General features: G+C 39.3%; 1 protein-coding gene across 3 annotated transcripts in view; it reads right to left on the bottom strand.

Moving 5' to 3' along the window:
• LOC120773424 overlaps window positions 1–27,214 on the bottom strand; it is a 185,681-nt gene that overhangs the window by 142,408 nt on the left and 16,059 nt on the right. For all 3 annotated transcript variants that reach the window (XM_040102298.1, XM_040102300.1, XM_040102297.1), the window contains exon 4: window positions 26,480–27,169. In XM_040102298.1, the coding sequence (XP_039958232.1) occupies window positions 26,480–27,169 (690 nt within the window). The remainder of the gene's footprint in view (window positions 1–26,479; window positions 27,170–27,214) is intronic.

Raw genomic sequence — 27,214 nt, forward strand, 5'->3', positions numbered from 1 at the left:
TTAGAGCATATTTATTCATTCTAAAGAAATATAGGCTTAAGAATACACAGCCTCTCTCACAGCAAAACCTTAAAGGACAGCGAGAGCTTCTTCCATGTTTAATGAGTTATTCTAGTAGCCAAGAAATATCGAACCCGAATAATACTGAAACATTTTCGCGGAAATCCTAATAATTAAGTGAATGCTCTCTATTTCAATTTAAAGCAGGGGTAAGGCTAAATGTGGGCCAGAAAAACACACAGAAGTCGAGGAGCCCAACATGAGAGATCACCAGTTAAGCTTTACCAGGAATGATTCACCATAACCTAACTTCCATATACAGAAAATTGGAGTGAGTTCGTGGTTTTGTAGCTGTAGGCATTTCGCAAAACGTAAAACGTGATTAATCATGCATTTTTGTGTGTTCTATTATTTCTAAAAATATAGTATACAAATGGTGAAATAGTTCATTACACACACTAGCAGAGCGTATATACCACATTCGGGTTGAGTAATCGCCCATAATTACGAGTACGATCGACGGTGAAATCACTGATGAGGCACACACTTAATTATGTGCATACCGAAGTGCATGATGCAACGCAGAGGCCTGCAATTATGGCAATCATTTCGTGATCGAATGAAATTCAGTGGATTGATAGGTGTCAGCGAATTCTCACAACAACAATAGATAGATAAAAACTTAGTAGCGCATAAAAAATACGGATCGCTACGGTTTTAAACAATTTTTGGAAAAGGAGATGTGGACTTGAGCCACTGAACTGTAAGTTATTGAGCTCTTTTAATCTGAAATAAAGTAAGCGAACAGCTTTTGGATGGAGAGACGTGGAGTTGAGTCACTTAACCTTAATTTCTTGAGCTCGTTTAAAGTAATTCAACATTTTCTGGAATGGAAGACGTGGAGTTGAGCCACTAAACTTTAAGATCGTGTGCTCCTTTAGCCTGGAATGAAAGGGAAGACGTGGAGTTGAGCCACTGAACTGAAAGTGCTTGAGCTTTAATCCGGAATATAGTAATCCGTTACCGGAGCGGTTTCCTTTACTCGCTCTGCAGCTGTCTTCGCCGATGGATGTTATACATAAATAATAATAGCTGGTGACAGAGGCTATTAATAGTGCCATGTCAGGAAGAAAATCCTCCTAGTAAGACAAAGCCTTTTTTAGAGAATGGTGAATGGCATTTGGCCAACTGCCGGGAGCTTCGGCTTCGAAAAACACAATTTTTCTGTTTTAAAAGTTCAGCTCGACAGTTTATGTCTTTTAAAAGTATGGAGCTCTAATAATTTATCTATAAAGCATATACAAGTATATCGCCTGGATGGGTGTCACTTTGAAGAGCTGCATTTATAATATTTCCGATGTTACACAATCTACTATTTAATCACAGCCCCTCTGCGGCAGACATCGCTACTTTTCCCAGCTTTCTCACAATTGCGCTCTTTTTTTCCAACGGTTTCCCACAGTTTTTCCCCTTTTTCTGCTACCAAATCACTTATCCTTCCATACACACACGCGCCCATCGACCAAATTGCATATCAATTGCAGCAAGTCATTGAACATTTAAAGGATATTCGCATAACCCCATCCATGGCTGGCAATGCAAATCGGTGTCGGGCGACTGTGTGGCGGGGCTCGCAAGCCATCTTCGTTGCAAAGCAGCGATGATTTCACTGCCTTACTTTAACACTCAGCATGCCGGTATGTAACGACGTTTGTGTTCGTAAACGCGTCAATCGGGACACTCGTCGACGGTGCATTGACTCGCCTGCCACAGCATGTGGCAAAACTACCGAAACAGCCACAGACGGTGCTGTATTGAGCTTACATGAGGCAGCTGTGTGACAGCAGTTAGTCGATATGCACGTCAAACGGTGGCTTGCAGCCTTCGGAATGTGTATGGCAGGGCAGCCCTTAATAAATGTATGTGGGCGGGCAACTAAGCGAGTGAACGTGGCACTTGACACATAACAAAGGATAGTTCGAGAAATTTTACTAGGATTTTGTGCGAAATTAGAGTGAGATTGTGTGGCACAAGGCGACAAGGTAGTAAATGGGTCTGTGTGTGATTTAGAGCGGAAGCATGGTCTTAAGGCGACATGTAAGCTTAGGTGCGCGAGGCGGTTCATATCTAAACTTATGTGTTGAAATTTTCCGCAGCGGATCATCGGATCGCATGAAGTAAATGTGGACGTTACTAAAAAACTAAATGTGTTTCGAAAAGCGGAAGTCCCCAGGTAGTACTAAATTATTTTATAAACCCATCGAGAATTTGAAAGCTATTTTCAGGCAAAAATTGTATTTGTGAACGTTACAAGCGCTTAATGCGTATTTTTTGTTCAAGAGTCTTGCAACTAACTGCTTTTACCAACGACATTTTTATTTTCCCAATTTGTTTTGCTCCAGCGAAAAGCCGGCTACAACTAGCCACATGCGTCAAGCTAACTCGGAGCGCAGTTCCATTTTATTTTCGTGCGCTCTGCGGCGCGTGTTTCGTTTCCACATTGTAGCGGCGGTGTGGCAGCATGCTGTCAGTCTGCAACGTGCACGTGCTGCTGCAACACATTGACACTCGACTGCCACTCACTTGCCACCAAATATGAGCATGACACACAAACGGACATGCTACCAAATTTGGCGTATTAACGTATTGACCAAGTGGCGGCGTGCTGCCTTATATGCAAGACGAGTATCATGTGACGCAGCAGTGTCAGTTTTTGCGGCAACAATATTTCATGCCACAAAAAGTGCTTATTATAAGTATGTATTTTGATGGATTTCTTGTTGACGTTTTTATAGACTTTGCTTGCGCTTGCAACGCCTGTCATTACATGAGTGACTGCACAGCGTTGCTACTTGGCCGTTGCCGCTAACATATTGCAGCAAGTGACGAAAAACGCCAACACCAATGACGTGGTCACTCGGTGAGTTGAACTCTGACTCTTGCTCGGCTAGTTGTTAACATTTTTCTTCAGCACATTCTTTGCATTCCACGCTCTCGCAGAGACGCGCTCGCGCTGACCGTAATGTTAGGCGCTCTTTCGCAGCCTGATTATCCTACAGGACTTCCGCTTTGCAGTTGCTGTCATCTAATTTCTGTTAAACGTTTTTTATTTTTATTTTTTCGCGTGAATATTATTTTATCCCTTTTCGGTGGCGCAACAATAAGCAAACAGATATCGGCTTGCTGTGGGAAACTTCTAGAGATTTTCGCTGGAATCAACATTGCTGGCGTTGTAACGGCCACAAAGTTAAAGCACAGCCAGTTGGCTGGTAAATAGGGAATGCCCGACGACGACGCCGACTGCGGCGTCTACGGCAAAGGTTCGTACTCGCTGTCAGCGCACTTTCTGCGCGCAGCGACTGTTGCTTGGCTTGGCTGGTTTCGTGGCAACCGTCTGCTGCGCCGCTTCAAAGTATAAGTGCCGAAAAGTTAAGAAACTATGGAGGATAGCAGGCGGCAGTGACGTGCGGCTACTACCCACAACGAATGGCGTTGAAAGAGTAAACGCCGAAGGATGTTTGGGGCACTGACTCAGCGCACATTTAGACAGACATTGTTGCTTACAGCTTACATAGTTAGAGAGCTTACGCCGACTTCGTGGTGCGGCGCACGTGCAGGACGAGGACGAATAGCAGCTATGCAGGCACAGCGCAAGAAAAACGTGGAAAGCAAACGAAAATTTGTCAAGGAAAATAAACAAAATAGAAAAAAAACGAACTTGCGATGCTGCCAACTCAAACTTGGTCCTACGAAATTCGAACTAGCGCACAGCTGCTTGCACACTCAGTTCGTGTAGTTGGAGTGCCTTGTTACTTAGCAAATAGTTATGTACGGCGACATAAGGCAATCCTGTACACACACAAGTCGAGCTCCTTTGTATTCTCTGGAATGTTAGTCGCTAACGGTATTCCTGTGTGAAATGGGCGCAGTCGATAACGACTGGTCGTCATACGATTCTTGTTGTTATTGCGAAATATTGCAAACACATATTATAGTGTGCTTGATATTGATCGTATTCCTTACATGGTATACGTGGAAAAGGGTTGTTAATAAGCTCTAGAGGTCTTTCGCAAGGAGCTAATGGAATGCTTTAAGATAATGTGCCGGTGTGGACCATGACCAAGTGTTTCCTGTGCACTTTATTTGAAAATTTGGAAGCATTTGGAAGCAGAAGCTCGTTTACTTGGATTGTAGCCTGAGCCGAAGAACGACTTAAGGGTGTTAGTACATATTTAGCCAGGAATAACGGCATATGCTAGAAATCTACTACTTTGGAACTTCGATCTTTGTTCAGTTCAGAAAAGTATGTCTTTGTAGATCAAGCGGATTGATGAAGCCGACACACAACAATCCGCACCAAACGGTTAATTTTTTGAGACTCCACTGTGTTTCCAGAACTAAAAGAGCATTTGGCTCCCCCCAGTAGCAACAATTTTGTTTGTCGACGAAGCCGTTAAGCAAAAACTGGGTCTCATTTGAGAAGATGATTTTTCGTTGAAAGCGAATGGGTGAATTTCTCGGAAATCATAAATGTTTGTAATATTTTTGGGCAATGTCCAAGCGTTTTACCAATGTGAAGCTTAACATAACGAAATGGCAAACCTTACTGATACGAATTTGATACAAATCCGTAAACAAACATGGCCGTCATAAGCTGTGATTTAAAATCACGTCATCTCTATTGGTAGACGATATTCGACTGTCCTTATATTTGAATTGGGGTCGACCAACGAAAGCTCTTGATTGAGCGAACCACACTAGTAAGATGATACATTCGTATATATCTTTTATTTTTTAGAAGATTTTTTTTTATAAGGCTTGCTTTATATTTTCTTATGGCTTTTTTCATACCTTTTTCAGATTTATCATATGTTTTTAATATTTCCTCACATTTTTTAACTTCTTTTTTATTTATTTTTAATTTATTTTGGAAAATTTTATTTTTTAATATTTTTTATCTTTTAGGTTGTTTTTTTTATTTTTATATTCTTTATAATTTCTATATACATTTTTCCAAAGTTTTTATACATATACATATGTATTTCATACATATTTTTTATTATTTTTTACTTTATTTTGTATATTTCTATATTTTCTAATATTTTTTTTATCTTTTTTGTAGTTTTTATAATTTTCATATATTTTTTAGAATTTATATATACATATATATTTTAGTATGTTATATATATATTTTTTATGTGTTTTAAGTATAATTTTAAAGTCTTTCATACTTTAATTATTTAAGTTTTGTTAATGACTTTTAATAATTTTATTTTTAATATTATTACTTTCTAATATATCTTAAAGTTCATATTATTTTAAAAGTTAAATATTTTTTTTTTAATATTTTTACAATATATTTGGTTAAAAGTCGCAATGAATAATGAATATATGCAAATCCAGCTATTTTTCTCGCATATTTTTTATTGCATATCTTCATAGCGGAATATTAATGGCTTTATAATTGTTGACATTTATTTTATCTTGCTAAGTATTACTCTAATACTCGAAATGCTTTTGTTATTATTTATATACACACATATATGCAAGTATATATTTTTTTATATTGCATTACAACAACAAAATAATGGTTTGTGATTTCACAATTTTCCACGTCAACAAATCGCCGGCTTTTGCTACAAATACTATGATATTATGTACATATGTATGTTTATATATGTACAAGTAAGTATATAATAATTTTTTTTACACATGCATGTACATATATAGTGATGTAGTCGCGCGTTTGTATGTATGCATATATGCACATAGAAGTAATTACACAAAAAACCACAACAATATATTACCATATAAGCATTGCAGCGCTGATTGGAATGCTGCTGCTGCTTCTTATTACACGTTTACCATTTGTAGGCTCTGCTAAATCGAAATGACTATTTCACACTTGTTTTTTGCACAACACTTACAGTTAGCAGCCACTGACGTTTTGTCTGTCAAGCAGTCCCAAACGTCGTATTAGAATTCTTCCAAAACAAGCACAAAATCAGACACACTTGCTTGTTGTTGTGCTTTTAAAACACAATAACCATATTTTTTGCTTTATTGTAGCAAACTTTTGTTGTTGTTAACGAAATTTGTTTTTATTTTTTCGATTTTATTTACACATTTGCACTTTAGTTGCTGCTAAACGCGTCGCGGATTTGTCGCCTATTGGCGTTTCAATTGTTTCGATTTTTCCATAACATTTCGCCTTGACTGCTAAATGCGCACTAAAATTGGCAGCGAGTAGAGCGCGAGCGACCAGCATACAGTGTGAGCGCCACAAAACTTATCCTATAAGTACGCGCGCGTGTGTATGTGTATTTAGGTAGGTGTGTAGGGTCACTAATAAGTTTGTATGGATTTTCGCCTTACGTTGAGGGAATGGCTGCTTGCTTTTAGTTAAGTTAACAGAATAAAAGCAAGAAAACAAGAAAACAACAAACAAAAACCAAAAATCGAAAAAAAAAACAAACACAGTGCTAAAGAGACCAGCAGCAGGCGAAATATGTAAATATATACATATTTATATACTAAATTGTCAACGCATATTGCCACAGCTGCTTTAGCAAAAACAACAACTTACACGCTCATACATACATACAGACGTAAAACAGCGCTGCCTCCCCCCTTTCCCACCAGCGCGTACTTGCCATTGCAAACGTAGTGAAAAATTCTTCGACTCAACAACAACAATTGCTCGCATTTAGCAAACAAATAACAACAACAATAAGAGCAAACGTTTAGCATGCTCTTGCGGGTCTCACTATAGTCACGCGGCTGTTGTAAGGTTCTCGGCTCCACTTTGCCTCACACGCCCGCGCCGCAGCAGAAACAATCGGAAAAATATATATATTTTTTTTGTAAATTTTAAAATGTGGCGCTCTTGCGTTCTCTCGCTATGTGAGCACAGCTACAGTTATTTCTCACGCGCTGTTCTGCTGTTGCTGTAAGCGCGCGCACAAAGTAATATTTTTCATTCATCTTTTTATTTATTTTTGTTTTCATTTCCGTTTTCTCGTTTGTTTTGTTTCCTTACAGCGTTTCGTTCTCAAAGACGGTGAGTAGTTTTTCCACATTACATTTGCATTTTTTGTTAGCGTGTAAGGTACAGAATGGTTTTCTGTTGGCTGTGCGCTCGGCTGCCCTTCTTACAGCCATCTTACAGCTATCTCCTTGCTCTAAGTACCGTTACAGTGAGATTTTAACTTCGAAGCTGAAGATTCTCTCTTACAGCTGCCTCTGCCGTTAAGATTTGGCTGCTACACGTGTGCTCGCCCCCACCGCATCAGCTGAATTTTATGGATCTGAGAACATCCTATAGATTCCTTTACATTTTTTGTAAGTTTTCAACAGATCTGTTTCCTCTTCATACGGTGCTGAGACATTAACAGTAAACCCTTCTAGCTGACGTTACAGTTTGCTACTACTTATGGTATATCTCCAAGCAACGTAACAGCTGTTTTGCAGTCATCTGGTACTGATACTAGAAGCCTTCTCTGCTTACTTTGGTTTTTCTGCCCACTTTACTTAACCATCCACTTGAGCTCACCTTCCAATTCGTCCGCCTAACTGAGTTAGGCTTCATTCATCTCTTTAATAACTGTATTTCGTAAACTCTGCTCGTAACCGTTGGGCTTTTGTCCAAGTGCTTCTTAGTTTCTCACTACTTCAGCTCAGCTTACGCTTTGAGGCTCAGCGGGGTTTATGATAAACGCCAGCTAGTTTTCGTCTTAATTATTTGGCTTTTCACTCAATTTCTCTATTCTGTGAGTTTGAGTAAGAAAAGTAGATCCATGTTCAACTTCATGAGTTCCTCCATTTCTCCCTACGGATTCTCGGGATTTGCAGTACTTTTTAGATTTATTCTTGCTTTTTTCCTTATGCAGAGGTGCATCCGCGATCGATTACAATATCTCATTTACATGTTAGCAGTGCCCACGGCTGTGTAAACTGATGTTGAGCAATACCAAAATCTCCTTCAGGATCGGGAAGGACCTCTCCGAGCCGTTCGATAGGAAACGAGGTTTCAGACAAGGCGACTCCCCATCGTACGACTTCTTCAATCTGCTGCTGGAGAAATAATTCGAGCTGCATAACTTAATCGAGCAGATACAATCTTCTATAAGAGTGTACAGCTGCTGGCGTAAGGAACCAATGCAAATGGCTATAATAGTGAACGAGTACAGGACGAAATACCTCCTGTCATCAAACAAGCAAGTCGTCGCACTCGCTACCTGGCTTTCACGGCACTGTGGAAATCCAACGCAGAATAACTCTTGCCAACCGGTGCTACTTCGGACTGAATAGGCACAAACAAAAACCAAACTTTATAAGTCACTCCCATCCTTAAAAGACAGCGGCTACGCTGACAGCTCTAAAAGTATTCGACGTACGTATTCGAGTACCTGCCGGGGGAAGCGAAGGAAGAGGAATACATCCACTGCGTTGGAAAGATCAGGTGGAGAAGGATCTGCCCTCCTCCCAACACTTGCGAAATAAGAGTAAGCAATTACTAGTTAAAGGAAGAAGAAATATTACGGGTTTGACATCTTAGCCTCCTTGTTGTGCCCCGGCATCATTACAAAACCTAAGCTTTTCTTACTACGTTGGAGTATCCGTATAATGAGCCTCTTTGGCAATAATATATATCGCAAGTGTTAGTTAAAAAAAAAAGTTCATTGAGAATGGTGGAGCTTAAAAAACGAGCTCTCTATTAAAAAGACTGTGATTAGCTCTCTCAATGCGAGGGATATTGAGCTCAAATTGTTTCGAAGCTCCAGAGGTCTGTGAACTTACATATATACTACCCTGCCCGCAGAAAAGTTCCCAGCAACTGTCCAGCGACCAAACCTATTGTGTACGTAAATTTGGCCTAAAACATGTCAGAAAAGATCTTAAGAAACAAAAATTGCGAGATTTTTAGTACCTCCCCGGGTTGTCTTCACCTATACATATAAAAATTGGACATACATTTTAGGGAATATATATTTTCGCACCCTCTCACTGCCACATTATTGCTTATTAAACCACTAAGCACCCAACTAAGCAACCATATTATGCTTCTCTCAGTTTATAACCCACATTTATGTGGTCGTAATGGAAATTGTGTGCGGGTTAAGTAAGCGCTCACATCGCGTTGAGCAGCAGGTTTTCGAAATACCACTTTTTTGTGCTCAAAGCAAACGCTACAAAGCTGGTTTTTGTGTGTGTGCGCGCACGCTCATGTAACAATTATTATCGATTTAATCAGCCTTAGAAGAAAATATGTGTAGGCGCCTGCACATATGCTACAATATTTATTATCACATATCATTACAAGTTAGCATATTTTAAGGCGCCCTACTTGCTTTGGCCGGTGAAGTGGGGTTGAGTGGGAGAATGTGGTGGCTGACACGCTTTCTTTAGAAATATACATTTTTAAGAGCGAGCTATTTGAGTTCGTAGACGTTTGATGAATGCCTGCGCTGAGCTTTAGGCTTTCACAGAAAGCGCATTGGACGCGTGATGGACTATACATAAACATAAATGCGATTTTTATGTGATTAGCTACTTTGATGTGAGTCTATATGCCTGAATGAAGAGTTAGCTGAGTATCAACATGAAACTCGAAAAATTTTTCACGCGTCTGCCGCATGCCACAGCAAAAGGGTGCTATCACATTTCCCACTTTATTGGAGTATTTCAGTGTTAAAATTTACGCGCAACTTCCCAGTTAAGTTGAAAAAATTTACAATGTAGGCGGCGTAGTAGGAGCGTGCTTGAAGGAACACCATCACAACCGCGCTACGCCAAGTCGCTCTCGGCAGTACGTTGGCCGGGATGCTGCTAGCCGACCAAGCAGCTAAAATGCCACCGTTATATGGCGAAATTGTGGCAGTAACATTTTGTTTTTTTTTTTATACTTCAAAGGCGCTACGTACTTGCTCGTGCCGCTTCTGTATTTGCTCTTGTGGAATGGAATTTTGGCAGCAGGAATGCGAACACCTTTGTCCGCACCAACGTCGAAAATACCGGCATGCGCCTGTCGTTTGCAATGAATGGTTAGCAAAAAAGGAAGACAAAGAACAACAAAAGTAAAAATTGGGTGTGATTTATGTGCTGCGCGAGTATATAGCAGCTTATGGGCAGCGCGCGGCGTGTTAAATGAAAAACGGCGGTGGAAGTGTGCGGGCGCCTATTTGTAGGCAACAATGGGCGAACGTGTGTTATAGATATTCGAGTATAAAATATAAAATGTGCTACTAAAGAGGGAATGATAATAAATAAAATTAGTTAGAGAGCGCTTACAGCGCAGCGCTTAAATGTGTGTTATTGGTGTAATGAATATGTAATAAAAATATACACACAAACAAGCAGTCTTATTTATTTAGATTACATATATTCTGTCAAGCAAGTATATAAAATGCCGCTTTTAAGTTGAAGAGTTTATAGCGCTGCTGCCGCGCTTGTAGAGTGGTGAATGAACGCACACGCGCACATACAAATCGCATTTTTTTGTTCTTGCCTTTGTGCATGCGAGATGCTAGTACAAAAAGGAAGTCAAAGGTTATTGTTTCCTAAACGTTCGGAATGTTAGTAGAACGTGTCTTAAATGCATGTTTGTATGTGTGTATGCGGTGTATGTGTGCGCGTGTTTGGCTTTGTTGAAATTCACATTTTTCACACAAGCTCGAAGTTCCTGAATTCAAGAAACGCAAGAAAAAATTTTTAAAATGTAACAGAATACACTAGCTTGAAAATAAACTAAAATATCATAAGAAATTGGTATAAACAATTTTAACGAAATTTTAAAATTTTAACTTTTTGTAAAAAAAAATAAACGCAAGAAAAAATTAAAAAAAATAACAGAGGACTTGACTTGGCTTGGAAAAAACTAAAATATTGTAAAAAATCATATAAAAATTTTAACAAAATTTTATACATTTTTGAATAATTGTAACTTTTTGTAAAAAAAACAAAAAACATGCCAAAATATTTGTAAAATTTTAGTTTTTTGAAAAATACTTAATTAAAAAACAATTCAATATCAAATTTATATTAAAAAACAAAATTTTAACTATTTTATTTTTTAACTCTCAAGATGTTTTTAATTTTTGAAAAATTTTAATTTTTGTAAATATTAACGGAATTTCACTTATTAAATTTATTATTAAAAAAATGTTTTTTAATTTTTTTAATTTAAATATTTTTATTTAATAATTTAAAAGTATTTTAATTATTTTTAAATAATTTTTTTATTTAATATTTTTTATTCTAAAAAAAAAAATTTTTAATATTTAAAAAAATTTTCATTTCTTCCGATCTATTTTAAAAAATTTTCATCTTTATTTTAAGGAGTTTATAAAGATTTTTAAATTTAAACAAAAATATAAATTTTGAGTTTAAAATTATTTTAACTTTTGAAACTTTAAAAAAATATATTAACTTGATAATTTTTGGAGTAATAATTACGTAATTTTTTGCCATTTTCGAAAAAACGTGCTATATTTAGCATTTTTAAGGTCAGAGATCATATTTTTCAAAAACTTTCTGTTACGCCTTAGGATGTGCTACTTTTTTCAGCGTTTGTCAAAAATATGCTTTCTCAATTAAAAATCCGACAATTTCGTATAACATAACGGTAATCAGTAAACAGTTACTACTTACTATTACTACGACTAATCGCTGTGTCTCGCGCCTGAGGATAGGCTATGTCCTTTTTCTAAGTGTCAATATCAATTGTAATTTTTTGACAAATTAAGAATTCTCTGACATTACTCAATTAAAATTCGTTAAAATTCAAATAATGTAACTGTAATCAGTGAAAAGTTAATACTAAAACATGCACTCGAATTTTGAAATTCAACATATGCGCTGAGTTCAACAACAAATATCCACCACAACTACACATGTGAACTATTTCTCTGCCTTTCTGGCTCTCTCTGGCTCCGGTTACTCAAATTCCCAAAGCAACCTTGTGCTCACCCACTTGTCGCCAGCTATTCACTACTCAAGTGAGCACTAAGCGAAGGCAAACTTTTGGCGAAAACTTATGGAAATCGGCGCTCACTTGTCGCCGGTTTCTCGTCTGTCGTTCTCTCTGTATGCCACGCTCTATGCTTGCACGTCAACTGAGCGCCACTTGCAACTTTTGTTTTTATTTGCAAATACGCGGCGAAGTTCAACTAAAAGAATTCAACGCCGAGCGGCGAACAACAAAGAGCGTACGAACAACGTGCTGCTGTGGGCAAACGATTGTGATGATATGTGCCGGTTATATGGAGCGCGTTGTTGTTGTTGCAATAGTTTTATTGCTGTCTGTCAGCGGCGTTGATGTTGATGATTGTGATGATGTTGATGGCGCTGGTATGCTCGCGCTGGTGCTAGTAATGCTGATGGTGTTGATGATAATGATGTTGCTGATTGCCAGCCTTTTTTGCTTTTGTTTTTGTATACGCTGCTACACAAATGTGTGTTGGCTGCAGTTTCATTCAAAACGATTTTATCGATCGATCAACTGCTGGCGTGCTGAGTGAGCCAGTGAGACCGCTACAACAACAGCAACAGCCAGTGAGACGAGGCGTATGTCAGCGAGCCTGGCAGCGGACGAGGCGGACGTGCCAGCCAGTGGGTGAGTGAGTGAGTTATGACTTGCAAAGGTGACGACACGCCGAAGGTGGGCGGTGTGAGTGCATGGCTGAGTGGGTGACTGGGCCGCAGTGGGCGTTCGTTTATTGCGCAGGTGGGTGGGTGGTTGGCGGCGTTTTTCGTTGTTATAAATAATAGATATGTACTGCCGAGCAAAAGAGTGTTTATATTTTACATAAATAATATGCACACCCACACAAACAAGTGTCACATTCACACATATTTGTCAGGGTTCTCACACCCTTAATATACATATGTATGTGCGTTCTACATTACTTTGTTGTTGTTGTATTTTGTTACTTTTTGATTGAGTTATTGCGCACGTGAACTTCCGTCGGCTTTGTTGCGGTTACAACTCGCAACTGACAATTACTTTTATTGCATTTAATAGCCCATAATTTAAAGCAACAAAATTCATGTGTGAGTTTAATCTGATAAAAAAAAGCAATAACAAAATTAAAAATGACCGCGGATTTGAAGGCTTTAAGCTTCATTTGCAGAATTTTTACGCCAAAAATATGAAAAACAAGAAAAAACGTCAATTTCGGCGGCTTCGAAGCTAAAATACCCGCCACAGGCGCACTTCTTATAGCAAACAAGGGCATAAAAGGGTCTTTAACTTGTTTTGATCGATCAGTTTATATGGCAGCTATATGCTTTAGTGATCTAAACTGAACAATAAGTACAGATACAGCAGCGCTTGATTCGATAATAATTCGTGTCAAATTTCGTAAAGATATCTCGTCAATTAAAAAAGATTTCCATACAAGCACTTGATTTCGATCGCGTAGTTTGTATGGCAGCTATATGCTATAGTAGTTTGATCTGAATAATATGTTTGGAAGTTGTAGCATTGTCTTGTACAATAATCCATACCAAATCTCGTGAAGTTATCTCGTCAATTAAAAAAGATTTCCATACAAGCACTTGATTTGGATCACGCAGTTTGTATGGCAACTATGTCCTATAGTCGTCCGATATAGGCGGCTTCGACCAATGAGCAGCTACTTTGGAAGAAGAGAATGTACCACAAAATTCAGTTTAATATCTCAAAAACTGAAAAACTAATTCGTTTTAATCTACAACGGGAGGGAAGCCAGTCGAGCAGGTGGATTTCTAAATCGACTCAGTTCGTTCGGTTAATCATTTGTATATTATATAGTTATATATTTTATAGTTAGAACCGAACTACTGAATATTCCAGTCAACGATATCCGCCATACTACAGAAGAAACCAAACACAAACAAAGTCCTGATACTGAAATTGACAAAGCGTTCGGCTTTGGAAACAAAATATTGTGATAATTCCAATTTATAGCATAGATAACCAATCATACCTACACGAAGATCTCTTAAGGATGTAGAATGTCATCCCTAAAATTTCACCTAGGTACCATCTCCTTAGATGTACATATATTTCTAAGCTTCGAAAGGATTCGAAATGGTATGAGCTACTCGTGGTAGAGGAAGAGACTTAAGTTAAAGCCAATATACGGAATCACCAAAATTCTCTACTCGGGAAAAATTTTTAGCATTGAATCTTAGAGGTCGTAGGGCTGATCCTCACACCAAAAGTAACGTAGAATCCCACTTGGACAGCTGTGAACGCTAGTCCCTTGTGAACCCCAAAACTTCTGGATATGGATCACGACAAAGATAGCAACAGCGCGGCAGATTTTTATTCTTTTCGCAAGGTGGCGCCAAATGGAGATTCGAAGCGAAGTCAGCTCCTTCTTTACCTGGTCTTTCCAACGGAGTGGAGGTCTTCCTCTGCTTCCCCCCGCGGGTACTGCGTCGAATACTTTCAGAGCTGAAGTGTTCTCGTCCATTCGGACACATGACCTATCCAAAGTAGCCGCTGTCTTTTAATTCGCTGAACTATGTCAATGTCTTCGTATATCTCATACAGATCATCGTTCCATCAGATGCGGTATTCGCAGTGGCCAATGCGCAAATGACCATAAATCTTCCCAAGAACCTTTCTCTCGAAAACTCGTAATGTCGACTCATCAGATGTCGTCTTCGTCCATGCCTCTGGCCCATATAGCAGGACGGGAATAGTGAGTGACTTAGACTTGTTAAAGTAGCTAATATTAACTCCAGCTACTTCACAAGTTTCGCCGAAAGTGCGACTATCGAGATATTTCCAACTCTATCTGACAATAACTGGAGAGTTGGCAAGAACGTGACTAGATGGTTCTCTTCTCGAGAGTAGGTCAATAAGCACGAGAAATGAATTTTGGTAAGTACGTTGTATAAATTGACACAATTTTTATTCAAACTATTTCCGAACTTTTGATAAAGAGCTCCATTAACATTTGTATTGAAGGAACTTGTAATGAGCTCTTGAATTGACGACCCAACTAACATTTGCCGCCCTTGCGACAAGAAGCAATCGTTCCCATGACATGCGGGTCTACGTAACTGGAACGCACTTGGCTTTTCATGCGGCTAAGGACTGTCAACTCGACAGCATTTCACCAAATTACTTCAAAGATGTTTACTGCCGCTACACCAACAAAAAAAAAATAGAAGAAATTTTGGAGAGAGAACTATTAAAGCTCAAAAGTGCTTCCTATAACATATTTTCAGGCGCAGTATGAGAAAAAATTGATTAAATGTCAGCAACATACGCGATTAATTATGCAGAATTTATTGAAAATGTAAAATCAAAATAAATTATGCACAGTTAACGGACGGCAAGCATAGCCGAATGACAAAACAGCACAGCCGAGCGTATTTACGTTGTTTTTAAGGATTCTCCGACTTCACCGAAAGCTATTAGCCTGCATTTAATGGCCAAATGTATTTGTTTACAACTGTTTATGCATTAAAATATTTATAAGCTGTCATGAAATTGTCATAAATAAGCATAACGGTACATATGTCATAAATGCATAATGAAAACAGCCAATCAAATGGCTGACATCTGTGTTAGAGAGTGAACATGAAAAGCACTTATGTGAGTTTTTACAATATGTTTGCTATGCCTACAGAGATCATAAATTTTAGTTATAAAAATTGCATTAAATCGTATTTGTATATACCTACATATGTACATATAAACATATGTATATGTATACATATTATATACTTAATTACATAAGTGCTTACATACATAAATTTCGCCGGATTTGGCAAAATATGTATGTGCGTAAAAGAGCTCATTCATAGCCATTGAAGCTTGAAATACACTTGTAGTAAAATGCAACCCTGTTTAAGGCTTTAATGAATGCCAACACGCGTGCCATTAAAACACTAAACCGAGACATTTTCTGCTGCGTAGTTATTAAAAGTTCTTTGCTGCGCTAATAAAATGTCATAAAAAGTGTTGCTCTATATGCCACGAATGCAACTCTGAGCAGTTAATAACGTTTGTTGTAGCAGTTAATGGCTTTTACGGGCATTGCCTGCCGCTTGCCAGTGCCTTAGACTGATGGACGCTGTAATTAATTGCCTATGCATTGCCTCATTTATTTACATAGACAGCTGTTGTTGCGCCTACTGTCATAGGCGCGTCGGGTGGTCGCCTCTGTTTAACGAGCGTTACACTTTTATGTCAATTTGTCGTCAATTTGGTGGTCAGCGCGTGAGATATCTACCTATAAATATTTCTTGAAAGTTGAAAGAAGAAGGGAAATCGAAATGGGTGGCAAAGAACCGAGCTAACACGCAGCAAAACCATTATGATGTGGCGGCCAAAGTTCAAAATTGCGAGATCTGTGAGAGCTCCTACATAAGTGACAGTTTTTTGTTGCGAGAATTCTGGAAATAAATAGTACCAAACAGTGTACAGGAGCCACAGCTAAGTTTAAAGTGGTCCAATCTATGGGAAAAGGTGTCATGATAAATCAATAATTATTAAAATTGTATTTAGCAATACCGAAACCTACTGGAGACTGTCTAAAATACAACAATAAGTCATCAAAAATATCTTTCCATGCCGCTAATGTGTTCATTTCTGGTATTAGCTCCCTTAAGCTCAATTGCGGCATCCAAGCGAGTTCTGCAATTAATCTTAGACAAAAAAACATCCAGTCTCTTGACTTTTCGAAGTTTGGACTTCGCATTTACGATTCGAATTTTGCTATTTTCGCTACCACAGCACAAAAATTTACCCTGCACAAATTATTATTCGCATAGTTGAACAAGTGAAACAAATCGCTACTTTGAGGCCAAATTAGTGAACAAGTGGAACACATTAAATTGCTAAGCATACCATGTGTACATTACGCTGAAATTTGCATAGCTGAACAATTGAAACACACTGCGCCGCTGGCGAAAAACATAAGTGAACAAGTGGAACACAACGCGATGTGACTACCAAGACAATTTGAACTGACTTCGACGAAGCAAGAAAACTAGAAAATCCTGTAACAACAATAATAAGCAGAACAGACACAACAACAACAAGCAATGACTATAAAGTTTAAACAACAAACATTTGCACAGAAAACGCTGCGCGCTAGGAAAATTGGGACAAGGTCGGACGCTATAACCTTGCCACATCAGTGGCAACGACAGCAACTGCAGTGCCAGCATATTAGGCTACTTGCAACACGCGAATTCTGCCGTGCAGTCGATTTTTTGTTGTTATTATCAATTTATAGGTTTTTAAATTGCGCGCAGCGTTCGCGCCGTTTTATTACTTTATAGACGGTTTTCAGTTTCATTTGTTCGACTACATTGCCGCTGCTGTGGCGCATTATAAGCATTTGCGCGCTTACTGGCGCTGGGCTGATATATTTTATGACTGCCGCCGACAATAACACAGCGCCGAAAACAGCAAAAGCGTATGTAAGACGCAAGCATACAATGGATTTCAGGTTAATACAACAACTCGGCGTGCTTAAAAATATTATGCTTAAACAAATGCGCAAACTTCAACCGCTCGCGGTAAGGCAGTAAAAATATGTTTGCCTTAACACAGCCACCAACATCAGCGCCATAGCATATTTCAAGGCGCACAGGCAATGCTTTTCGGTATGCGCGCGACACTCAATAATTTTTTAATGAACCATGTTTAAATTAATTGCTTCATTTACTACCGCGATAGTGCATAAAATGCTGGGACAACAGCCCTCTGCGTCTCACGGTCACACGGTGGTGTTGGACTGCGCCTGAAAGTTGACAACGCACCTGCGCTTTCCTACATCATTCTTCGTTTTATTGCGGTCGAGGCAGATTTTTGCATTTAATGCGGTCTACTTTAACCGCTGCTTGCAGGTAACGCATGACTGTCTTCATGACAGCCGTTGAAAGCGATGAAAGCGCTGAAAGGGCTGTGTACTTATATAAAAGAGAAAATCCAGTAGCAGTGCCATCCATTGGCCGTTGCTCGTAAAGGAGTTGAAAAACGCGGCAAGCAGTCACTGGGCGCGTTTTAATGGAATTTTATTGCTTTTTAAGTGCAAGTCAAATGATTCTCACAGCAGCCGCGCATCGTGCCCTGCCTTCATTGCGCTTATTTCGGTTTTTCGCACATTTCCACCGAAAATACAGTAGCGTCAACAGCACGGCTGACCGACATCACCTCTGTTTTGCTCAACCAAAAAATGGAAATTAATTTCTTTCATTACAGAGTACTTAAAAATATTTTTAATTATTCGCCATAAAGACGCAGTGAATAAATAAGCGGCGTATGGCAGTGCGAATGCCATTTAAGCAGACAAAGTGTGGCGTAGCTTCAATAAAATCCGGTGGAGCGCTTAAAATATGTTGAACTTTTGGCGGTGACATAAGAGAAAGTTAAGCAGATATTAAGCGGAATGAAAATCAAGTGGCATTGATGGCATTCGTGGAAAGTTCGAGTGCTTTCAAGTTGAACGTAGGACGAGAGGAGAAACTGACTGCATAAGATGTGCGTTAAGTTTCAAGGGAATATGGCATGTATTCTAGATCTGGCAGAGTGAAGCCTCAAAGGTTTTCTGGAGAAAGAAAGAAAAATTTACGGTGTGACTAAACGTGGACGAAACCAACCTAAACGATCCCAACCTATAACTCCTATAAATACACGCTCAATCCTCTGGAATACCATAAAGCTCTCTGAGAGTCAGTAAAGATAACCTTTTTAAGTTAAACAAGAGTATAATATAACAGGGTATTGAGGCTTAAATATGTGAATATACATTCTCAGTTACTTGGATTGCTTGCCGCGCCAAGCCTAGGGCAGGCTCTAGTTTTTCTGCTTAAATACCTAAATACCTTCGAGTAGGTACGGAAGGAAAGAACTCGCTGGAGAAGGAGGGGAACAATAAGTCTTTTTCGAATGCATCAAAGCTTGTGGGGAGGGATGATGAAGGAGTACACTGTCGAAGACTGTCCATCAACACCGGTTTTAGGCTTCCTGACCATTGTAGCGTCTTCCAATCGGAAGTGGCTGCCGTAAAGTTAGCAATAGATCTACTGCACCGTAGCGCAGCATCCTGCAGAGTCCTGACACCAATAGTAGGGCAATGATATTAACCTTGACCTCGCTGGTTCTACGTTTAAACGAAGGAATGTCTAGGCTCCGTATCTCTAGCATCAAGTTAGTGTATGATCACACTGAGTGAATGGTCAAACACAGGAAAAGCTGATGAGTTCGGAATTTCAGGCTGCAGAATGGATACGTCGACTTTGTGCGGTTCACTAATGGATGGTTAGGTCTGAGATTAGCTCAACAGACGTCGTTCAGTCGCAAGGTCCTTCTGGCCCAGGGTAAATAGTAAGAAGTCTAGTATACTCTTCGGACTCAACCATTTAATAGTCGAAAGAGTTCTAACTGGACACGGTTCGATTCAATTTTTTACTGGAAAGCCAATTGCATAAGCTGCTTGGAAGAGTTTGACTTATCATCTCAACACTTTCTCTCGCCTGCCCTAGTTGAAGGCTAAAACAACTCGGATCTCATACTTTTAGACATCCATGTGAAATAGCAGAAGTAGAAAAAAAACACCCAAGCAGATTTGTGATAACTTCAAGAGCCTTTGTCGATAACTCATATCGATCTACGGAAATTTTTAACTAACTTCACGAAGGAATGTAAATAGCAGTCTCAGTGTTATATCCCGCCATCAGAGCCATTGAGCCATCTAACCTAACCTAACATACACTCAATTTTCGAGCTGTAACTTCTAGAAGGCTATCTACGGAATGAATTTTAAAAAAAATCGAACTAAAAATGCTTTTTTCCTCAAAAAATAAAAACCAAACACCTCAAACAATGCAAACAACTGAAAAGTAAGCTAAGTAGAGCTTTTCATCAAACAATTGCCTGCTTCTACTATTGTTGCAAATATATAAATGCTTAGTAATTTGAGGGCTTATGTAGCGATTAAGGCACACACGTACCCAAACGCGCGCACACGTATACGTGTCACCAAAAACCCGCCCACTTTCAGTCTAGTTGCTGGCCAAATATGCTGATATGCTGTAATAAGCCTGCATTTCTATGTATGAATGTGTGAGTGTGTGTGAATATTTATCAACCCGCCATTGCTTGGGGTGTACACGCATGTAGCCTAACGGCAAATATTCGAACTACTACCAGCCAACGCTGCTAAACGCCACATTCAGTTATTTGAAAAGCATACATTTAGGCGGCAAAGCGTTGCACAGCAGCAGGAAGTAATAACTTGCCGACATTACTGCGCTGTTTTATTGTGTATGTGTTTGTATGCCGATGCTGCGCTGCATATGAAAATAGCGGGGCGCTTGCCATCGCTTTCTGCTGCCGCCGCGCCTGCTGCTCCACCGTCTTTAAGCGAGCGTTTCCTTCCATTTTTACCTATTTGCCATACGCTTTTTACTTATACTTATTTTTCAGTTTTTTCTTTTTTCCCCACACAACCTCTATTGATGTCATTTACCTTTACTAATACTACAGTGAGGCGCGGACACACACACACACACACACACCGTTAGGCATATAAAAATACATTACACATTTAGACAAGCGCAGGCCCCATTCTTCGTCCTCATTTACAAAAACATTTACTGGCAAAGCGCTGTAAGCCAGCCATGTTAAGTAACGAGGACAGCTGTGACGCAACAACAATAACAACAACTACTACTACTACTACTATTTATGCGAACTACAAAGCACACCGTCATCATCAGGCAGCAAGTGAAATCTACATGGCAAGCGCTATATGTTGGTTGCTTTGTGCGCGCCTAAAAGTATGCAAAGCTGCATGGCAAATAGGCCGTTGGCGGCGTCGCGTCGCCGCTTACTTTCTTTACTGCCTACACTAACACGGCGCTCTTAGAATTTCCCTACTTTTTATACCCTGTCATTCTTTGTCGTTTTCCGTTTTCGCTTACACGACCGTTTGACGCTGCTGGCGGCAGTCGGCGGGTGGGCGGCACTCAACAAAGTCATTCGTGTTAGTTTAGCAGCTTACTGCCTGCTTTCTTATGCGCTTTCAATTGAGCAGCTAGGTGCGCGCGCGTGTGTGTGCTTTATTTTCGGCCGCGCCTAAAATGATGAAATGCTGTCGGCGTTAATAGAAATTCTTTTTGAACTTTGGATGAAATGTAATAAGAGCGAAATGAAATAAAATAACGAAAAGCGTAATGGCAATGCTGTGCGGCGTGCGGTGAAAACAAAGTTGAAAGAATTATGCAGCAATCCTTTGCTGCCGCGCATGATAAGCAGCTAATGCTGCCTACATTTAGGTGCAATGAAAGTTTTATTCACTTTTGCACTACTTGAGCGTAAAGCAACAAAGGCAAATCAAAGCAATTGGAATACAAATACTAAATTCAATTTTCAAAATGCAATGAAATTGATTTGCGCCATTTGAAGTGATTGCGCCTGCATGTAGGCCACATTTACTTATTCAAATCATTGAGTGTTTAAAAAAATGTTGCTGTCCTAACTTATTTATATATCGTTTGTCTTTATGACTCAAGCAACTCACACACAAAACTCGAAATATTAATGTCACGCAGTTTGCGTCGTATCTTTTGGCTATTTGTTTTCGTCTGCCCCTACCTGTTTGTTTACGCACCGTTAAGCAATCATTTTTATAAGCGTTACATTTGTAATTCTGGCACCTGCTATTTATTACACATATTTCTTTATTTTACTTTGCTTTTAACGCCGTCTTTCTCGCATAATTTGCGTACTCAGAGCAAACAGCGAAGGGAGGTAGAAAAGTAATCTAAGTTAGAAAGTGGCACTTTGCGTTACCGTAAATTTTCGACAGTATGCGCACTAGTTTTCTATTCTTTTCTTTCTATTTTAGCCAACTGCTCTTACTCTTTGCACTTCTTAGCTATATATTGCTCATATTCGAAATTACTTTGCGAAATCATTCAATATCTTCGCATTAGACCAGCATCCTCAACTCATTAATCCACTTGCCACTTTTTCGATCCAACTTTAATCAACATTTTTTCAATTATTCTTCGCCAGCACACAAAATAATCAAAGGAAATGAGAAAAGGTGCAATTAAATGTCAGTATATCAATTTCTACCGCGTCGTTCGCAGGCTGCCAGTCATGCCACACGGCTGGCAAGTTACTCAAGTTAATTCCTACAACAACACGCTATGTCAATATTAAATTGATTTCAACACCACACTAACAAAAGCGACTAGCCACGTGTGTGTGCGGCCACAGGACAGCAGGCGGTAAGCAGCGCAAGTTATAAGTGCAATAATAATTTCATTAAATCCACAGTATACTAAGAGCTCAAGAGCCAACTTATTTTTATGTGTTATATTTATCGAGAAAAAAGTACTAAAATAGCGTAAGCGACAGAGTTGAAAGAACTTTGCTGTATAATTGTGGGTGGATGTGTGCGCTACTACGTAAGTTATTGGTAATATTTTTCTGTGTGTTAATAGAACATCGCATAAAAAATAAATGTGATTTATTTTTACACACTGTAAATATATATAGTATATATTTTTATTTTCTGACAGCGCCAATTTTATATTTTAATTATTTTTCATTAAAAATTGCAATGTGAACAGCGCCTTGTGAAACACCCATACGTTATCAAACACTGTTGCTGGTTATCGACTTTCGATATTAAATGTTGGCGCTCAATATTTACTTTCATTACAACACATTTAATACATATTTTCGTGCAGTGAGCTCATTAAACTTTATAACACAATTTTTATTGCATTATTTGTATATGTATGTATGTCTGTGCATTTCCCATTATACTTCGTCTAGAGTTCGGTGCACATTTTCACCCCAACTCACTGTCAGTATTGATGCGCTTGAATTGTCTACAATTGAATTGAATTGTACTTGCGGCACTCACGTTTAATTTAATCGCTACAATTGTAAACTTCGAAATCTATATAAGCGCATGAATAAGTAAGACGAGCTTTCAGAGATACTTTACACCTAAATATTTTATACAACTAACACTTTAACTACTTCTATCCATATTGCAGCAGTGCCGGTCGCAGTCAACACTTGGCAAACAAACAGACGCGCTGAAAACTTGATGCAACTCCTTGTAGCGCACAGCAAGCAGTGACAACAATAAATAAAACAACAAATGTGGATGTGGAACACAAAGAAAAAGCACACAGGGAGGAAGAAAAATCGAAAAGTAATATTGAAGCAGTAAAACATTTTAATGAAGAAATAAACTTCATGTTGAGAAACTTATTTTTCCTTTCCATTTTCATTTGCAGCTGTGTTTATATGTATGTGAGGACGTTTATAGTGTATGAGAAATACAAAAACGAACATAGTAAATAGACAACTTGTAATTCGAGGCAAGCTTTGCAGCCACCTTTAAGTCAGCGCACTAAGTTTGTCTGCCGGTTGTCATTATATATTGCTTTCTTCCCGCTTTATAAGTGTGTGTGTGTCTCGGCCGCTGTGGCATCCTGTGAGTTCTGTATGTCGTGTGTGTGTATGTGTGTGACAAGTACAGAACTTTTCAAATTGATTTCATTAATTTGTTCACACATCTTGTTGCCGATTCCTCTCGAGTTGCGCATTTTTCTCGCACTCCCCATTTGTAGGCTATATATTTAACGCGTTGAGCGCAAACTTTTGCAGTTGAGACACTTTTATTTCTTTTTTATTGGTTTTTATTTTTAAATGTTAGCATTAAGTGTGCAGAAATAGAAGCTGAAAACATTCTTTAGCCGCTGATGAATTGGCACGACGGGTTTCCAAAGCAAGCAAGTAAAAAACTAATTTTAAGAACATACCAAATACATAACGGGGTGAGAAATGGTTTCAAAACAGCAAGCAGACTTAGCAGAATATGTCAGTTTCATTATTTCATTTCATACATTTCTCTGCAGAAACTAAAATTTCGTCCAATAATTACTCTGAAACTAAAATACTTTCATGTGGCCTATATTACGTGCTACATACAATTTTCTAATGAACAGTAATTAATGCAGCGCGCACTCCATCTCCACATTCAGCAAACTTTAAGTGCTGCCAATTAAACGCTAATCGTGCGTGAAAATTAATTTAGAGAGCGAAAACAGAAATATTTTACAGTAATTGCATGATTGGGTAATAAAGTAGTGATCTTAACTTTTGAAGCATACTTTTAGGTGTGCATGCTTAATGATACAGTTATTTAGAAGTGCAGAACAATTTAATAGTTTTTCAAGTGTGCAGAAATGTATGTGAAAAAAATTTTGAAGTATAATTTTAGGCGCAGAACTATCTTGTTGAATTCCATGAGTTCAATTTACAGTTATAAGTTGACAAAAAATTGCTTTAAGTAACTATTCATGTATTTAAATACACAAATCGATATACATATTATTGGAAGAGCCGATGAGTATGAATTCTGGAAAGAGCAACGAAAGATTTGAGCTTTATTAAGACAAGCTATGCAAAGAACTTCCAAGTCCATGGTATAGAACTCGAAAATGTGAAATCCTTTTTTACTTGAGCAGTATTATGTTTGTTAACTAAGGATCATAGGCAGACATCATCGCATAAAGGAGGTCAAGCAAGCTTTCGGCACCCTCAATGCGATTTGAAGCTCCTCGATCAACTCGCGGCATATCAAAATAGAAATATTAAACTCCAATGTTAAGCCCACAAAGCCCATATTACTATACGACTAGGAAACCTGGCATCTCTCTGATAATCAAAATCTACAAGTTTTCAAAAAACCGTTGCATTCTGGCTCATCACCGTCTGCAAAACGGACTTTTAGGCACGCACAAACGAAACACACAGGAGGTCGGTATGCTCAAAGGAAAACTGGATAAGCTCGGGCATGTTCTGAGACGAGATCCAGACACAGACTGAAGTCCACAAGGTACTCGAAGGAAAGGTCGAAACGCTCTAATCTAGATACGAAATTTGGACATCAAAATATCAAAGGTTCAAAAGAGTTGGAGTTAAACCAAAAGACTAGCACTAGATCGGAACACTTGGAAGAGACAACAACCCTGTGAAAGTTGGGAGCAGTTCCATATATTTTGTCAATAAGCTGCTAAGACACATAAAATAATTTTTTTGCTTCTTACTGTCACATATTTTATCGAACTTCCACTTGCCTTCGACATTTTCTTACTATATTTTCCTTCACTTGATATTGCCTACCGCAAGTCTACACACAGAAGCACATTCCGACGGTCTTAGTGCATAAACTCCAACAGCTGAAGTGTCACCGCAAAAGCAATAATTAACACAGATTTCGATTTTATTGACACATTAGACAAGAACAATAGCAACAAGCATGAGCGGCACGAAAACAAATGTATGTTTAGCATACACTTAAGTGCTTAAATCAGCCTAATACTACTACAGCAACAATAACAGCTATAAAATCAACAACACTGCCACCTGCCAAACTGGCAGCCATTAAATTATGTTGACAAGATTCGGCAGCTTGTTAAGCGAAATTCCCAACACGCTCATTCGTCAGGCAGTCAGTCAGACAGCCATTTGGGTCGACAGGCGCACTAGTAACGCTTATAATGATAAATTAAATCGCATTTAATGCAAATACGAAAGTACCGTAATGTGTGAATGTGTGAAAGGGGCGTGTATAGCAAGCAAGACAGCAGTGTGGCCTAACCTCAACAGAACTGTGAACACATAACCATTGAATTGACGGAATGTCAAAGCATAAGCAGGCTCGCTTAAATATGCATGAAGCGACACTTGGAGACATGGTAAATATGTGATAGAGATGAGGGGGAAACTTTGCGTTTTGATTAGGTCAGAGCGACTGAGGGCAAACGTTACAAGGTGGTGTAAAGATAATTAAAATTGCTACTTTTTCATATCTTGGAATCGGAAAATTGAAAGAATAATTGTATGCAGTATTTATAAATCGAGACCTTCATTGCTATTTTCTAGACACTTTCATAGATTCACCACAACCCATATAAGAGTATAGGAGAAAAGCAAATTACAAAAGCAGCTCCGCTCTATGCTCTTTAATCTGTCACTTTAGGGGTTAAAAAGCTTTTACTTAAGTTGGCACGGCGGCAGAAAAGGCGGCCCTCGCAATGCTTCAACTCAACTAACCCGGATGAGCTAAGCACAAGAGCTGAAGAACACGACCTACCCGAGATCCAATTAAAAATTTAATTGGCATGAGGAGAGACGAACTGTGCCGTTACACTTGCTTGCTTTGAGAGGAGGTTATATGAATGTTAAAGTGTGGGCGAGGTAGGGAGCATCAAGCAGCATAGCAGCAATAGCGGAGAAGACAAGATATAAATGCATTAGAGAGCTTAACTGAAATGTAACCACAAGTTGTGTACATATACATATTAACTATACAACTACAGTTACGATCATTGTAGGGTTTTTTGTTAATAAAATGTTACTGACCCTTCTCATATTTATGAGTATATATACAAATAAACAATAAATATAAAATAATTTGCTTTGGAGACTCACCACTTGCGTCCTGTTGCGGTCCTGCTGATTGTTGTTGCTGCTGCTGCTGGTGCTGATGTTGATGCTGTGCTTGATGATGATGAATGTTGGGCGCGCAGAAGGCGCTCGCACCGCTGCCCGCTGTCATGGAGAGCGTGGAATGTGGCGGTGGCAGCAGGCCACTGGGCGCTGTCTGTTGATGCGGCGGTCCAGTTGGTGGCGCATAGACGCTGGAACGATAAGTTGGTGGTGGCGATACCACATCACAGCGCACCGGTCCAACCACGCTCGATGTGGGCGGTGGTGGCGGCGGCGGTCCGTAATGTGACGGTGGCGGTGGTTGATAGAGATGTGGCGGCGGTGGTGGCGGACCACCAGCTGTGGTTGGAGGCCCAGCATGCATGCCATGTTCACCGCCTACTTGAGGATATTGATGCGCATGTGCGTGTGCATATTGATGTTGATGATGTACATGCATGCCGGCCGCAGCGGCGGCGGCTGCAGCTGGCGACATATGATGTGCATGATAGGCAGCAGCTGCCGCAGCGGCGGCGGCTGCATACGAGGGCGGTGGTGGGCCATGTTCAGGCGCACCATGCTCGGGATGTAGTCCCAAATCGCTGGCGTGATACATGCCAGCACCGCTGAGTGCTTCAGGTAAGGTATTGCCGACTGCAGTGGGCGGCGGTGGTGGTGGTGGTGACACTTGCGCTGTGTGGGGCGGTAGAGAAAAATTTAAATTAATATCAATTAAAA

Source organism: Bactrocera tryoni, chromosome 4 (genome assembly GCF_016617805.1).
Source record: "Bactrocera tryoni isolate S06 chromosome 4, CSIRO_BtryS06_freeze2, whole genome shotgun sequence".
In the NCBI taxonomy this organism is placed as follows: Eukaryota; Metazoa; Arthropoda; class Insecta; order Diptera; family Tephritidae; genus Bactrocera; species Bactrocera tryoni.